The sequence below is a fragment of the Nomascus leucogenys genome, chromosome 15 (assembly GCF_006542625.1).
Source record: "Nomascus leucogenys isolate Asia chromosome 15, Asia_NLE_v1, whole genome shotgun sequence".
Taxonomy (NCBI): domain Eukaryota; kingdom Metazoa; phylum Chordata; class Mammalia; order Primates; family Hylobatidae; genus Nomascus; species Nomascus leucogenys.
The window spans coordinates 26524738-26541733 of NC_044395.1; the positions used below are offsets into that span (position 1 = coordinate 26524738).

Below are 16996 nucleotides of genomic sequence, written 5' to 3' on the forward strand. Positions count from 1 at the left end.
GGATTGCAGGCATGAGCCACCATCCATACCCATCCCACATGGATTTATGCTTCTAAACCTCTCAAGAATGCTAGGAGGAAGTAGTGTTATGATTTTTTTTTTTTTTTTTAAGAGATAAGGTCTCGCTCTGTTACCCAGGCTGGAGTGCAGTAGTGCGATCATAGCTGACTGCAGCCTTGAACTTCTGGGCTCAAACCATTCTCCTACCTCAGCCTCCCCAGTAGCTGGGACTACAGGCATATGCCACTGTGCTTGGCTATTTTTTTTTATTGTTTGTAGGGATGGGGTCTCACTGTGTTGTCCAGGATGTTCTTAAACTTCTGGCTTGAAGTGATCCTCCTGCCTTACCCTCCCAAAGTGCTAGGATTATAGGCATGTGCTACCACACCTGGCCCTGATTACCATTTTAAGGAAGAGTTCAGTGAGGCCCAGAAAGGCTAGGTTATTTAGCAAAGATTATGTAACACAGAACCAAGATTCACATCCAGATAATTCGATACCAGAGTCTTGCTCCATATCACCACTATGCTGTTTCCTAATCTAATGAGTGTTGAATTAATAAATGAATACAACTTCATAATAGGTGACCCTTTAAAGTGGCTACCAATGTAGATCTTAAAATAAATACCAAAAAAAGTTTTGATGATCTTGGTAAGGACTACTAACTTCTCTCTAGTTACTCAGCTCATTATCAGTGAATATATTATTTTATGTGCTCAGATTAAGACAGGCAGTGCTGCAGAAGGAGGCTGAATTTAAGACTAAGGCTCTGAATACTTGCTTTCATAAGTATTTACTGCTGCATGATCTTGAACAATTTCTTTAAACATTTTTAAAATTATTAATTGAGATGAGGATCTCTCTGTTGCGCAGGCTGATCTCAAACTCCTGGCCTCGAATGATCCTCCTGCCTCAGTCTCCAAAAGTGTTGGGATTACAGGCTTGAGCCACTGTGCCCAGCTTTGAATGATATTTTAACTTCTCCAGGTCTCAGTTTCTTTATCTCTAAAAGGGGAATAAAAATAGCTGCCACACACATATACACCATGGAATACTATGCAGCCATAAAAAATGATGAGTTCATGTCCTTTGTAGGGACATGGATGAAACTGGAAAACATCATTCTCAGTAAACTATTGCAAGGACAAAAAACCAAACAGCGCATGTTCTCACTTATAGGTGGGAATTGAACAATGAGAACTCATGGACACAGGAAGGGGAACATCACACTCCGGGGACTGTTGTGGGGTGGGGGGAGGGGGGAGAGACAGCATTAGGAGATATACCTAATGCTAAATGACGAGTTAATGGGTGCAGCAAACCAACACGGCACATGGATACATATGTAACAAACCTGCACATTGTGCACATGTACCCTAAAACCTAAAGTATAATAATAAAATAAAAATAAAAAAATAAAATAAATTATTTCCATAAAAAAAATAGCTGCCACAAATGGCTGGGTTTTTTTTTTGTTTTGTTTTGTTTTGTTTTGTTTGAGACAGTCTTGCTCTGTCGCCCAGGCTGGAGTGCAGTTTCGTGATCTCGGCTCACTGCAACCTCCACCTTCCAGGTTCTAGCGATTCTCCTGCCTCAGCCTCCCAAGTAGCTGGGATTACAGGGGCCCGCCACCACGCCCAGCTAATTTTTGTATTTTTAGTAGAGACCGGGTTTCGCCATGTTGGCCAGGCTGGTCTCGAACCCCTGACTTCGTGATCTACCTGTGTTGGCCTCCCAAGTTCGGTGATTATAGGCATGAGCCACCGTGCTGGGCCTGGCTGTGTCTTTTTAAAAAGAAATAAGAATATATGAAAAGTACCAGGCACAAAGAAAAGGTATCTGTTTTCCCTTTACCTCTTCCTCTCTCTCCTTTTTTCACTTTCCTTCCCTCTTTATCTGCTATTAGCCTCTTGATTTTGTAAAATTTACTTAACTCCTCAAGGATTTATTTCCTCACCTATAAAAATGAGTACGTTAGTTATTTGGTTTCTAAAACCCTTTCCACTCTATAATTCTAAGATTCAACAATTTAATAACTTAGTTTTTCTTTGTGTCATAAAAATGCAACTTACTGAGGGGTGATTTTAAGTTAGTGTGGTTGATTAAGTTGCTGTTTCCCCTAGAAGATCCCATCACATAGATCTTGGTTTAGATGCATCTGAGTTATATAGGAATGAAAACTTTATTCAATATGCAAATAGTTTTAATATGTAAATAGCAACAATATATTTATTGTAATCTTCTATTTCAAAAGATTTACTTCTCTTTCCCTTTCCCCTATTTAGGTACTACTCAGGAAGTCTGGAGGCTAAGTCAACACATCATGAAACTCTAGGACTAATTCACACTGCAACAAAGGGGCTGATTAGAGCTTTTGAAGATGGGGGGATAGATTCTGTGATGGAATGGGAAGTGGATGAAGTGCTGAACTGGACGAATACACTGAACTTTGATGAGTAAGTACATGTTACTATTCTTGGGGAACAAGGGCAGTCGTCATATTTTTTTTCTAACATTTCCCATTTCCATGTTGAATCTTGGGGCCACAAACAATCTTAAAAGAAAAAAAAACCCAAGTATCTATTATTTGTCTAGAAGAACTGAAAAAAACATGAGGGGTAAAAAAATGAATGATCCAAAAATAGTACACAGAAAATTAGACTTAGGGCTCTTTATTCTTAGACTTTATTTTTATGCTTTAGTCTGCTTTGTGTTTTACTTTGGGATTTAGAAAAAAGGCTAAGAGCATGAAATTAATAATACAAAGGTTTTCTTTCTTCTGTATTCCCTAACCTTTCTGTATGAGACACTAAAATGTTATAAGTTTTCAGTGATACACTATGGCCCTTAGAAACATTTTTAAGATTTCTTATGTGGGGGAAATTTTAGAATATTTAATGTAGCCCCATTAAGGAAATGCAATCAAAACCATAATGAGGTACGACTTCACACCTACTAGGATAGGTATAATTAAAAAGATAGATAATAACAAGTATTTGCAAGAATGTGGAGAAATTGGAACTCATACACTGCTAGTGGGAATGTGCAATGGCACAGCCACTTTGGAAAACAATCTGGCAGTTCCTTAAGTGGTTAAACATAGAGCTGGCATGTGATCCAGCAGCTCCACTCCGAGATATATACCCAAGAGAAGGGGAAATACATGTCCACACAAAAACCTGTGCACGAATGTTCATAGCAGCATTATCATAATAGCAAAAAAGCAGAAACACCCCAAATGTCCATCAGCTGATGAATGGCTAAATGAAATATGGTAGATCTATACAATAGAATATTATTCCACAATAAAAATTAGTGGGCTGGGCATGGTGGCTCATGCCTGTAATCCCAGCACTTTGGGAGACCAAGCAGATTGCTTGAGCCCAGGATTTTGAGACTAGCCTGGGCAACATAGCGAGACCCCATCTCTACAAAAAATCAATAATTATTCCAGGTCTGGTGGTGCATAACTGTAGTCCCAGCTACTCAGGAGGCTGAGGTGAGAGGTTCTCTTGAGCCAGGAAGTAGATGCTGTAGTGAGCCATGATCACACCACTGTACTCCAGTCTGGGTGACAGAGCGAGACACACACACACACAAAAAAATCCAAGTGTAGTGGCTCATGTCTGTAATCTCAGCATTTTTGGAGGCTGAGATGGGATGATTGCTTGAGCCCAGGCGTTTGAGACCAGCCTGGGAAACATAGTGAGACAGCGCCTCTATTTAAAAAAAAGAAAGAAATTAAGTTCTGATCTATGCCAAAAGATTGATGAATCTGCTAAGTGAAAGAAGCCAATCACAAAGGATCACGTGTTATTTTATTTATATGAAATACCCAGAATAGGCAAACCTATAGAGACAGAAAATAGATTAGTGGTTTCCTGGGGGTGGAGAATTAACTGGAGGGAAGGGGTGGTGGTGGCTATGGGGTGCAGGGTCTCTTTTTGAGGCAATGAAAATGATTGAAAATTCATTGTGGGCCAGGTGCGGTGGCTCACGCCTGTAATCCCAGCTCTTTGGGAGGTCGAGGCGGGTGGATTGTTTGAGGGCAGGAGTTCAAGACCAGCCTGATCAACATGGTGAAACCCTGTCTCTACCAAAAATACAAAAGTTAGGCGTGGTGACGGGCACCTGTAACCCCAGCTATCGGGAGGCTGAGGCGGGAGAATCACTTGAACCTGGGAGGTGGAGGTTGCAGTGAGCTGAGATCACGGCATTGCACTCCAGCCTGGGGAACAAGCGAAACTCCATCTCAAGAAAAAGAAAAGAAAAGAAAATTCATTATGGTGGTGGATCCACAACTCTGCTAATATTATACTAAAAGCCACTGGATACTATACTTTAAATGGGGGAATTGTATGGCATATGAATTATATACCTCAATAAAGCTGCTTAAAATGTTCAATATTTACTCAACTACAATAAAGAATGTGGATACCACATGAAGAGGCAGAAAAATTTAAATGAAGATGGTGTAAGTAAAGAAATGTAAGAAAACAGAAGAAATCAGTAAAAGTGAGATAAGAAAATGGGGTAGGAAAAATCAAGTTAATGGTCATTGAACAATAGAACATGAAAAAAAGAAGCCAGAGGAAGCAGGGGAGAGAATAATGATGCAAGGAAAGATAAATGAAGAAAAAGGGGGAAGAATGATAAAGACAAAGGAAAATCAAAACAAGAATAAAAGAAAAAAGAAGATACTGATGAGAAGGGTAGATCAGAAAATAATAAGGAAAAGATAAAAAATAAAGAACTAAGTGTCCATAGTAGATGCTTTAAAATATTTTTAAATAAGAAGAAATTGCTATGATTCAATAACCCCAATATTTTGTGCAGACCTGAGTCTTGAGATTCCCTATAGACAGCACGTCTGTAGTTTCTGGGACACTGAACAAATGCAGATGGTAATAATGATGCAAGAAATGACAGCCAAACAAAGGAGCTGCAATGCCTTGCTTTTACTTTTCTTCTTAAGAGTAAAAATTGCTGGGTGGAAAAGAGAAGGACGAAAGGGAAAGAGAGGTAGGAGAGGTCCATTTTGAATGAGTTTCCCGGGACTGGATAGAGAATTTTCTCAGGTGAGCTTTTGAAATCCTGCTCTGCCTTTCCCTTGTACCATTGGCTGATTCAAGCTAAGGGCCGGCAAACAAGTACAAAAAATTGATACCAGATATTCTATATTCTGTCATTACAGGAATATACAAAGAATAAAACCATTGAGTTCAAAGGGAAGAAAAAATAGGCATCTCGGTCCACATAAGACTTTCCCCGCCATCATCCGCTAAGTGATAGTAGGTGAAGTCTTAATGGCTTCCCTTTAAAAAACAAAAAACAGGCCGGGAGCGGTGGCTTACGCCTATAATCCCAGCACTTTGGGAGGCTGAGGCGGGCAGATCATGAGGTCAGGAGATCGAGACCATCCTGGCTAACACGGTGAAACCCTGTCTCCACTAAAAATACAAAAATTAGCCCGCCAAAAATTGGCAGGTGCCTGTAGTCCCAGCTACTAGGGAGCTGAGGCAGGAGAATGGTGTGAACCCGGGAGGTGGAGGTTGCAGTGAGCCAAGATCTGCACTCCAGCCTGAGCGACAGAGCGAGACTCCGTCTCAAAAAAAAAATAATAATAAATAAATAAAAAAATAAAACAGCCGGGCGAGGTGGCTCACGCTTGTAATCCCAGCACTTTGGGAGGCCAAGGAGGGCGGATCTCGAGATCGAGACCATCCTGGTTAACACGGTGAAACCCCGTCTCTACTAAAAATATAAAAAATTAGCCGGGCATGGTGGTGGGTGCCTGTAGTCCCAGCTACTTGGGAGGCTGAGGCAGGAGAATGGCGTGAACCCATGATTCACACCATTGGGAGGCAGAGCTTGCAGTGAGCTGAGATCGCGCCACTGCACTCAAGCCTGGGTGACAGAGCGAGACTCCGTCTCAAAACAAAACAGAGCAAAACAAAAAAACCCAGGATAAACCAGTAAGACTTGAAGCAACTTCTTCATAGCATATAGGAGTGGGATGGATATACCTAGCTTTCAGATGATAAGAGCAACTGAAAATTTCCATTAAAAAAATGCAAATACTTTGCTTCCAAGTTATGTATAATTTCTGTCAGTTTATCTTCTGAGTTGAGGATACTCATAATTTTGTACCAACATGGACTCTTAGCAAGGTTTTACATTCAGCCTTGAACAACAAAAATTTCGGATGAAATTTCAAATGTGATTATCTGGGTATATTTCAGTAGCACTACTTGGCCACAAGCACTGATTATCTCAGTAAGATCAAACTTGGCAAAGGCCTTCCCCCAGCTAACTGCAGAGTTAGGCATAAGCCCCTTCTTTCCAGCACATTTATGGTCTCCATGGTCTACTTCCCCGTTTGACCTTTGTAGACCTCTAGATATTTGTAACCGGCTTGGTGACACCTTGTTTGATGAAAATTTAAAAGTCTGACATTTGTCCCCCCTAGAGAATTGGTCACCCCTAATTCCTTGGAAAGTATCCTTCAAAGTCTATGGACATTTTTCTACAGTTGGACAGTTAGAATGGCATAAATGCCTTGAACACTGATATTTAGTGATAACAACCAGTTTCTTCCCAAAGGCTTTTGTGCTAGTCCATTATGACAGACCGATGCTCTCCTGAGATGAAGCCGTGTCCATCTTCAGATGCGTACTGCAACTATTAACGGAACATTGTTATTATCATTTGGAAGAATGGATAGAGCCAGTTTCACTTGTGGACTCGAACACACTAATGAGTACCATTGCAAATTCCTGTATCCAGAGCTATGTTGCTGCAGATGTTTAGGACCCAGAACAATCCCCACATCACCATCACGGAGTTATGCACAATGCCACAGGACAGCTACCGTGGCTCTTGCTGGCATTCATCCAATGGATATTCAGATGTTCCTCTTCCAGGATCATCATGTTTTTCAAACAGCAAGTGAATTTTGACATACCTATTAAGCAATCACCAGCTAGAAAATATTAAATAATTTCCTGATATTCTGTTGGTGAGAGCTCTGTGCCTATGTCTGTTACGGATAGTTTCTATATCTGAAGCTGCTCCTTTGATTTCTAAGATATGTAATTTTGTGACCTCTCTGGCTAGGGACTTTTTCTGAGCTCTTAAAGTGTTAAATTTGTAATTTAACAAAGGGATTCATTGTAGACTCCACACACACTTGATTCTGTAACTATTATCTAAAAATTTCTACAAATTTCTTCGTGAGAAAGGTGAGCTCTGTGATATAAACAGCATGGTAATGCTTTCATCAGACTTGCTTCTATGTCTGTAAAACTTATATTTTTGTAAAACTTAGGTTTCTTATCAATTACTGCTGGTATGTTCTTTATGAGAAGTTCTCTCTAAAATAATGGAATAAAAGTCATGTGCTAATCTTGGATAAAGCAGGGACAGTGATGGGGCCTAGCTATGGTATGTGTTTGTGCCCCAGATTGTCAGGGCTCAGCACAGTATCGATCAAGGTCTTTTATCTTGGTTTCTTGATGATGGAATGAAAGTCTTTTCTGTGTATAAATCCAAACAAGCAGGATGAGTCATTATAGTGCTCCTGAGCAACCACTGAAAGCACAAAGTCTGCTAAAATTTAAGGTCAAACCAAACTGGATTGCCTACTGAGAGATTGTGGAAGGAGTTTACACCACCTGCTCTCGTCCTGCATCCTTTCATTTAAGTCACCCAGCAGTATCCTATTGAAGGCCATTGAAGAAAGTTCGCAGAGCACCAAGGAGTAGCAGTAGTGAGAAGGAGCCAAATTCAGACACAATATCTGATTGTAATTAAATACTGTTGGATAGGCCAAGTGCAGTGGCTCATGCCTGTAATCCCAGCACTTTGGGAGGCCAAGGTAGGTGGATCACTTGAGCCCAAGGGTTCAAGACCAGCCTGGGCAAAATACCGAGACCCCATCTCTACAAAAAATTAAAAAGTTAGCCCGGTGTGGTGGCATGCATCTGTGGTCCCATCTATTCAGGAGGCTGAGGCAGGCGGATCACTTGAGCCCATGAGTTTGATACTGCAGTGACCCATGATGGCCCCAGTGCACTGCAGCCTGGGAGACAGAGCAAGACCTTGTCTTTATAAAAATAAATATTAAATACTGTTGGAAGTATATACCCTCCTACTGCAAAAAACTTCAGGAGCACAGGGTTGATAGAAGTAAAAATAATTCAAACGGAATAAATAATTAGAAAATCAGTGTCACTTTGGGAGGCCAAGGCGGGTGGATCACCTGAGGTCAGGAGTTCGAGACCAGCCTGGCCAACATGGTGAAACCCTGTCTCTACTAAAAATACAAAAATTAGCGAGGCGTGGTGGCAGGCACCTGTAATCCCAGCTACTTGGGAGGCTGAGGCAGGAGAATCTCTTGAACCCAGGAAGCCAAGGTTGCAGTGAGCCAAGATCGTGCCATCGCACTCCAGTCTAGGGGACAAGAGCGAGATTTCATCTCAAAAAAAAAAAAGAAAAGAAAAAATCACAGTGTTTTCTGAATTACATGACAATTCTTTTTTTTTTTCTTTGAGATCTCACTCTGTCACCCAAGCTGGAGTTCAGTGGCACCATCTCAGTTCACTGCAAGCTCCACCTCCCAGGTTTTAGGCCGTTCTCCTGCCTCAGCCTCCCGAGTAGCTGAAACTACAGGCGTGCATCACCACACCTGGCTAATTTTTTGTATTTTTAGTAGAGATGGGGTTTCACCGTTTTAGCCAGGGTGGTCTCAATCTCCTGACCTTGTGATCTGCCCATCTCGGCCTTCCAGAGTGTTGGTATTACAGACGTGAGCCACTGCGCCTGGCCAATTACGTGACAATTCTAATTCTCCACCTCTCTGTGCTAGCTCCCTTTCAGCACCTACTGTAACCAAATCCTGACCTGATTTTTTTATTAAAGTGGGTGCAGTTGTAAAGGCAGCTTAGGAAAGTGGGATATGGAGCCTAAGGTGAAATAAGTCTTAGGAAACCTGCCTCTTGGTGCTTTCCATCATCCTCACAGAAGGTTGTACCTTGTCCTTCCCTATTCCACCTCTTCTCAGGCAACCCTCGTCTCTCTATTTCAGTCTCTGTTCAGGAGCTGAGGTGACAGCTGCATTTGCCCCAGGTAAATGTATCTCTTACGTGTTCTGGACACTGCAAAGACAGCGCTGCTGCTCTAATGACCTCAGAAACTAGATGCTTTAAATTTCCCTTCATATATCAGAGACAGTGGGTCTGGCAATCCAGAACAAAGGAAAAAGTTTTTATTGTTGTCTCCAGGAGAGTTTTCTGCCCATGCTTTAAATCTAGATATTATTAACTAACATCTTAGTAAACACTCAGCTGAGGACATGTTTTTTCTGGAATTAACAGGATAAAATGAGGGGGCATGCTAGAGGGAGGTGAAAGGACACTAAGTATGGCAGATGGTGGGCACCATTTTTATACCTCCTTCAACTCCTTGTCCTGAAGGTTCTTAGCTGGATGTGAGCTGCTAGGAGGTGGGAAAGTCACGAGAATTACACATGGAGGCTAGTGAACATGCCATCATTAATTTAAGATTTCTGAAAAGTGGAATTTTAGAAGTGGTCTAAGTATGTACTAATGAATCGATTTAATTTAATGAATCCTCATATAATGTGCTTAGGTACATTGCCAGCTGGAAGGAAATTGCTACAAGCAACTCTTCGGCTAACTTCAAAGGTACGTGATTTTTAGCAGTACTTTATAGGAAATTCTTATGAACAAAAAATACATTCCACACACGTATTTCTAGGCATTTAACATTTCAGTAATCTGCATAGTATATAAATTTAGATGCATTTGTCAAGTCATTTTTACCTTTGTATGTAAGATTGTTATTTGGGAATAGAAGGAAATGTCCTATGTTATTTAAGTTTGAATAAAATGATTTTTAAAATATGAATCTTTTTTTTTTTGAGATGGAGGCTCGCTCTGTCGTCCAGGCTGGAGTGCAGTGGCACGATCTTGGCTCACTGCAAGCTCCGCCTCCCAGGTTCATGCCATCCTCCTGCCTCAGCCTTCCAAGTAGCTGGAACTACAGGCACCCGCCACCATGCCCCACTAACTTTTTTCATTTTTAGTAGAGACGGGGTTTCACTGTGTTAGCCAGAATGGTCTTGATCTGCTGACGTTGTGATCTAACTACCTCGGCCTCCCAAGGTGCTGGGATTACAGGCAAGAGCCACCATGCCTAGCCAAAATATTAATCCTTTTTTAAAAGTTACTGGTCAGGCACAGTGGCTCACACCTGTAATCCCAGCACTTTGGGAGGCTGAGGCAGACGGATCACTTGAGGTCAGGAGTTCGAGACCAGCCTGGCCAATATGGTGAAACCCTGACTCTACTAAAACTATAAAAATTAGCTGGGCGTGGTGGCAGATGTCTGTAATCTCAGACACTCAGAGGCTGTGGCAAGAGAATCATTTGAACAGGGAGGTGGAGGTTGCAGTGAGCCAAGATTGCACCACTAAACTCCAGCCTGGGTGACAGAGTGAAAAAAAAAAAAAAGTTACTTATAGTTTTAGTAATGATTTTTCATGAGCAGACTTCACTTGGCAAAATAAATGCCTCAAAATGTTGAAAATAGTTTTTAGGTTCTAGGCCACTATTGTTCTGCCAGTAGTTAGCAGTACTGAAATGCTGAAAATAAAAGCCAGCATATTGAAGAAGGGTGTCATCAGACCCCAGAAACGCCAACAATTTTAACATAGCCTTGTAAATATGTTTGAGTTCATTGTAGATTCTGGATATTAGCCCTTTGTCAGATGAGTAGGTTGCAAAAATTTTCTCCCATTCTGTAGGTTGCCTGTTCACTCTGATGGTAGTTTCTTTTGCTGTGCAGAAGCTCTTTAGTTTAATTAGATCCCATTTGTCAATTTTGGCTTTTGTTGCCATTGCTTTTGGTGTTTTAGACATGAAGTCCTTGCCCACGCCTATGTCCTGAATGGTATTGCCTAGGTTTTCTTGTAGGATTTTAATGGTTTTAGGTCTAACATTTAAGTCTTTAATCCATCTTGAATTAATTTTTGTATAAGGTGTAAGGAAGGGATCCAGTTTCAGCTTTCTACATATGGCTAGCCAGTTTACCCAGCACCATTTATTAAATAGGGAATCCTTTCCCCATTGCTTGTTTTTGTCAGGTTTGTCAAAGATCAGATAGTTGTAGATATGCGGCATCATTTCTGAGGGCTTTTTTCTGTTCCATTGATCTATGTCTCTGTTGTGGTACCAGTACCATGCTGTTTAAAAACAAACAACCCCATCAAAAAGTGGGCAAAGGACATGAACAGACACTTCTCAAAAGAAGACATTTATGCAGCCAAAAAACACATGAAGAAATGCTCATCATCACTGGCCATCAGAGAAATGCAAATCAAAACCACAGTGAGATACCATTTCACACCAGTTAGAATGGCCATCATTAAAAAATCAGGAAACAACAGGTGCTGGAGAGGATGTGGAGAAATAGGAACACTTTTACACTGTTGGTGGGACTGTAAACTAGTTCAACCATTGTGGAAGTCAGTGTGGCGATTCCTCAGGGATCTAGAACTAGAAATACCATTTGACCCAGCCATCCCATTACTGGGTATATACCCAAAGGACTATAAATCATGCTGCTATAAAGACACAGGCACACGTATGTTTATTGTGGCACTATTCACAATAGCAAAGAGTTGGAACCAACCCAAATGTCCAACAACGATAGACTGGATTAAGAAAATGTGGCACATATACACCATGGAATACTATGCAGCCATAAAAAATCATGAGTTCATGTCCTTTGTAGGGACATGGATGAAACTGGAAAACATCATTCTCAGTAAACTATCGCAAGGACAAAAAACCAAACACCGCATGTTCTCACTCATAGGTGGGAATTGAACAATGAGAACTCATGGACACAGGAAGGGGAACATCACACTCCGGGGACTGTTGTGGGGTTGGGGGAGGGGGGAGGGACAGCATTAGAGATATACCTAATGCTAAATGACGAGTTAATGGGTGCAGGAAATCAACGTGGCACATGGATACATATGTAACAAACCTGCACATTGTGCACATGTACCCTAAAACCTAAAGTATAATTAAAAAAAAAAAAAAAAATTTTAACATAGCCAAAGCCTAATGATGGTGTATGAGTTCTGTCCTACTAGCAGATAGGAGAAGCAGTAAAGCAAAGAGGTTAGGATTGTGGAGTTTTTTGTTTGTTTATTTTTGTTTTTGTTTTGAGACAGGGTCTCACTCTGTTGCCCAGGCTGGAGTGCAGTGGCCCGGATCTCAGTTCACTGCAGCCTCTGCCTCCCAGGCTCAAGCAATTCTTCCATTTCAGCCTCCTGGGTAGCTGGGACCATAGGCACACACCACCATGCCCAGCTAATTTTTGTATTTTTGTCAAGACGGGATTTCGCCATGTTGCCCAGGCTGGTCTTGAACTCCTGGACTCATGTGATCTGCCCATCTTGGCTTCCCAAAGGATTGTGGAATCTCGATTCAGAGTGCCTGGGTTTGATTTTTGGCTCCACTCTTTACTGGCTATATGATCTTGGGCAAGTTACTAGCTCAGTTTCCTCACTAGTAAAATAAGAATAACAGTAGTACCTGGCACATAGGTTGTGAGACAATGAGATAATCATGCACAGAGCTTAGAATAGTGCCTATCTCATAATGCATACTCCATTAATATGAGCTATCCTTAGCATTAACCGATCCACCTATTTCCAGCTCATTGCCACCCACTCAGCCCAAGTTGCCTTCACCCCTCTACAGGCTTCTGCAATAGCCTCCAAACCAATGCTTCTCCATTCCCTTCTCTGCACAATAGATAGTGATCTTTTACAAATTTAAATCAGCACAGAGACCCAGCACAGTGGCTCATGCCTGTAATCCCAGCACTTTGGGAGGCCAAGTTTGGAGGATCACTTGCGGCAAAGAGTTCAAGACTAGCCTGGGCAACATAGAGAGACTCTCACTCTACAAAACATAAAATGTCAGCGGGGCATGGTGGCATGCACCTGTAGTCCTTGCTACTTGGGAAGCTGAGGCGGGAGAATTGTTTGAGCCCAGGAGGTGGAGGCTGTGCGATTGCGCCACTGCACTCCAGCCTGGGCAACAGAGTGAGACCCTGTCTCAAAAAAAAAAAAAAAAGGAAACAATATAAATTACTGAGTTAAAAGAGATTACTGTGAAAAGAAGGAAAGATATAGGATGGTAGTTGGAAGGAGCATAAAAGCTAGTGAAAATTATTTTAAGTAGTGGAGATTTGCATAACTGAAGCCAGTGAAGGTGATACATTGAAGATGTTGGCATTGGAGAAGAGGAGAATGTGTGTCACTTCTTCAAGAAAAGATAAATCCAGAGCAGATTTAGAAACATGAGCTCTTGAGAGGAAAAGGGCATCTCTCCCTTTGTGAATAAAGAAGTTAGCTAATAGTTACAGAGCACCAACTAAATGCCAGATGCTCTAAGTTCTTTACATGCACTGTCACATTTAATTCTTGCAGGAATATGATGAGGTAGGTGCAGTTACTATCCCCATTTTACAGATGAGAACACTAAGACTTAGGTTAAATAATTTGTCCCAAATTACACAGCTAGATATTAGTAGATCAGACCTAAAACCCAGGTCCTGCAGAGCCTTTTGTAGGGATGGACAGTGATATGTGGGAGTGAAAGTGGGATGAACTCAGAAATTTGGGGTATTTCTGGTTTCAGATGAAGATATTTGCTTTAAGAGTGATGAAAAAGAATGTGGAACAGATCGCCACACAGTAGCATTTTGAATGAGCATCTTATTATATCTGGTATCTTTCTAATCATTTGTCACTTCTCTTTAGGATTCAGGTTTAATCAAGCACAGAAAAACATATATGACTATGGAGGAGATATATCAAAGATGCAAATGGGAATACCAGATAATACTTACTATGAAAATATTTATCAAGAACCAAATGTAACTAGATTAACGCCTGATTCTACTTATGGACTATAAAGTACTTTATTTCTATTCTGAGTTATAGCCTTTTGAGCCCTCCATCCATCAGTTATAGCCAAGAGATTAGTGTATTCTGACTGGAATAACTTGTGTATATATTCTGGGCACAGAATCTAGCTCAGTTAAGTAAGGAAGATTGAGCAGAAATAGAACACTGGACTGAATACAATGATCCTGGCAAATATAGAAATTATTCCTAGTATTCTGAGAAACTGTAGTATTCTAACAGTCACGCTTAAGTAAAGAGACTACATTTAGGTGCAAGAAGCTTCAGACTGATTATTTTGCATGTTTACTTGAGGCATTTAGTGCATTCATGGAAGGCAGAGCTCTCGGTCCCTTTATCCCATATCCAAGTGTGCCTTGCTTCTTCAAACCCCCCTCCCACTTTTATCCTCTCATTACTCCATTTTTTTCTTCACTGAACCTTTTTTCTTTCTTCCTCTTGATTCTCTCTGCTTACTCATTCTAGTTTGTCTTTGCAATTCTCAGTTTCTCTCACGCTTTGTTACTGCCTATTTTATGTCATAGTTATTTCTTTCCTTTCTTTTATAATGTTCCTTATCTTTCCTTGTTTCCATTTTTCTCTTTACTTGCTTTCATCAGTGTTGCTCTTTTTTCATTTTCCTTTCTAGGTCATTCCCCTAATCTCAGTTTTTTGGGGCCTACGATTTGCCTTCACTACTCTGCGTGCAATACAACTCTTTGGATTCCCATTCCCTTTCTTCCAGGTTAGAGCAGTGAATTAGTTTTCTATCACTGCATAATAAATTACCCCAAGACATAGCAGCTTAAACAACAAACAGTTATTATCTCATTCAGTTTCTGAGGGTTAGGAAACTGGGAGTTGTTTAGTTGGGTGGCTCTGGCTTGAAGTCTCGCAGGAGATTGCAGTAAAGATTTTGGCCAGGGCTGCAGTCGTCTGAAAGCTTGACTGGGTTGGAGAACCTGCCTCCAAGATGGCACACTTGAACAGTTGTTGGCAGGTGGCCTCAATTCCTTGATACTTAGACCTCCCCATAGGATAGCTTGAGTGGCCTCATAACATGGCTGAGCAAGCAACCTGAGAGAGAGAGAGAGAGAGAGCAAGGAGGAAGCCACAATGCCTTTTAAGAACTAGTCTCAGAGGCCACACACCATCACTTCTGCTCTATTCTATTAATTAGAAATGCATCAAGTCCAGCCTGTACTTATTGAGAGGGGAATTAAGCTCTATCTCTTAAAAGGAAGACTATCAAAGAATTTGTGAATACATTTAAAATCAACACAAAGAGAAAAGGAACAATCTTAGTGATTCCTTTCAAAGGAAACCATAAGACATTGGTACAGATAGTTTATTTAGGAGATGATCCCAGAAAGCACAAATTAGAAATTAGAGAATTAGAAATTAGAGAAATCAGAAATTTGAGAAAGTGACACAGGAAAGGGAGAAAAGCCGAAAAACATTTCTGTTAAGAATGGGTTGGTTATTGCTGTGGGTATCCAGACCTCAGTTTGCTAGGAATGCTCTGAGGAACCATACAGAATGCACTTCAGAATTTTCCTAATAGTGGACAGAGAAACCAGATATTTATCTACCAGCATGAGGAGCCAAACATGACCAGGTAGCAATCATAGCTCTAGGTTCAGTGGAATCCTTATTGTGACCTCCAGGGGAACCATTCCCTCACTGGATACAGGGAGGATACATGTATCCAGTGGCTACATGGACTCAGTTCTGCTGAGTCTCAACTTGTAGGAACAAGAAGCACAAATTCCCAAGGGATCGCTGAGAGTAGTGGTGAGAGGGGCCAACCTAATTTCCGTCCCTTGGTTCTTGGACCCATATGTCATAACACTATTTAAGTTATTTAGACAGAGCACTATATAATGGCCCTTGGTTCAATGTATATATCACATCCTGGAGGAAAATGCTCCAACCTAGCTGCATGTCATACTTAAGCTAGAACCTTAGGTTACTCCTTAACAGGCCAATTTAACATTCTGATAGTTTCTGGATTGTGTGGCATATGATAGGACTAGTGTTTTCCATGGTCATATACTCTACTTATTTTTTAAATTCCTTTACTGTAAAATTGGTCTCTTGGTCAGAAAGCCCATAATAGTAAATCATGCATTTTATAGGTCCTTAGATAGTGTTTCTGATAGAGCCACCATGGTCAAGAAAGGCAAATCCATACCTGGACCAAGTATCAATCCCTGTTAAGAATGAATTGCTGCAATGTCCAAACAAGAATGGGTCTGATATGTTGCCACCAAAGAACTGATTGGTCTTTTCAAATGATGGTGTCATATCAAGGCCAAGTGTCATTCAGCAGTGGAAGCAGCTAGATAAGTTTTTCTGAGAAAAGGCCCATGATTTTGGGCCCTTGGCTTCCATCCATGCCATCATGACTCTTCTGTAGATGAGCTAATTGCATAAGCAGTAGGGTGGCCAAGAGCATGTTGGCTGGCCCTCAGTGCCAAAGTCACCTTACACATCTGGTTGTTTAATGTCTCTTCTGTAGTGGATGCTCTCTGGTAAGCATAAAAGTGATATGTGAAGATCCACACCTTATAAGTCAATTGTTAGGACATTTCCCAGATTTCCTTGTCTCTGATCTAATTTTGCCCTTTCCAAGTTAAGTACCTGACCAATGAGTCAAACTATTTGCCACTGCCCAAGAATCCATGTATATCTCTACTTAAGGCTACTTCTCTCTCAATAAGAAGTGAATGACCAAGTATAGTGCTCAAAGCTTTGCCCACTAGGATTTTCCCTTCCCACTGTTCTTTAGGGCTATACCTAAGTGGGGCTGTAGTAAGGCATCAATCCAGTTTTAGCTTGAGCCAACTCATTCATGAACAAGGCCCAAGTTCGTAGGGAACATCTCTACCTTGAGTGATGTACCATAGGTGTACCACAGTCAGTATCATCAGTGTGGGCTGAGAGAGAAGCATTTGGGCAACTGAATTAGGTGACGTGGAGATGAGGGCT

At 41.1% G+C, this 16996-nt stretch overlaps 1 protein-coding gene across 2 annotated transcripts in view; it reads left to right on the top strand.

Moving 5' to 3' along the window:
• Positions 1-16996, top strand: part of C15H11orf65 (chromosome 15 C11orf65 homolog) — a 173021-nt gene that overhangs the window by 87320 nt on the left and 68705 nt on the right. The window contains exons 7-9 of one of the 2 annotated variants that reach the window (XM_030828862.1): positions 2286-2456; positions 9649-9704; positions 13862-14034. In XM_030828862.1, the coding sequence (XP_030684722.1) occupies positions 2286-2456; positions 9649-9704; positions 13862-14016 (382 nt within the window). In that variant the 3' untranslated portion in view covers positions 14017-14034. Of the gene's footprint in view, positions 1-2285; positions 2457-9648; positions 9705-13861; positions 14035-16996 lie in introns of those variants that run through there. The other variant, XM_030828863.1, reaches the window with a different exon arrangement.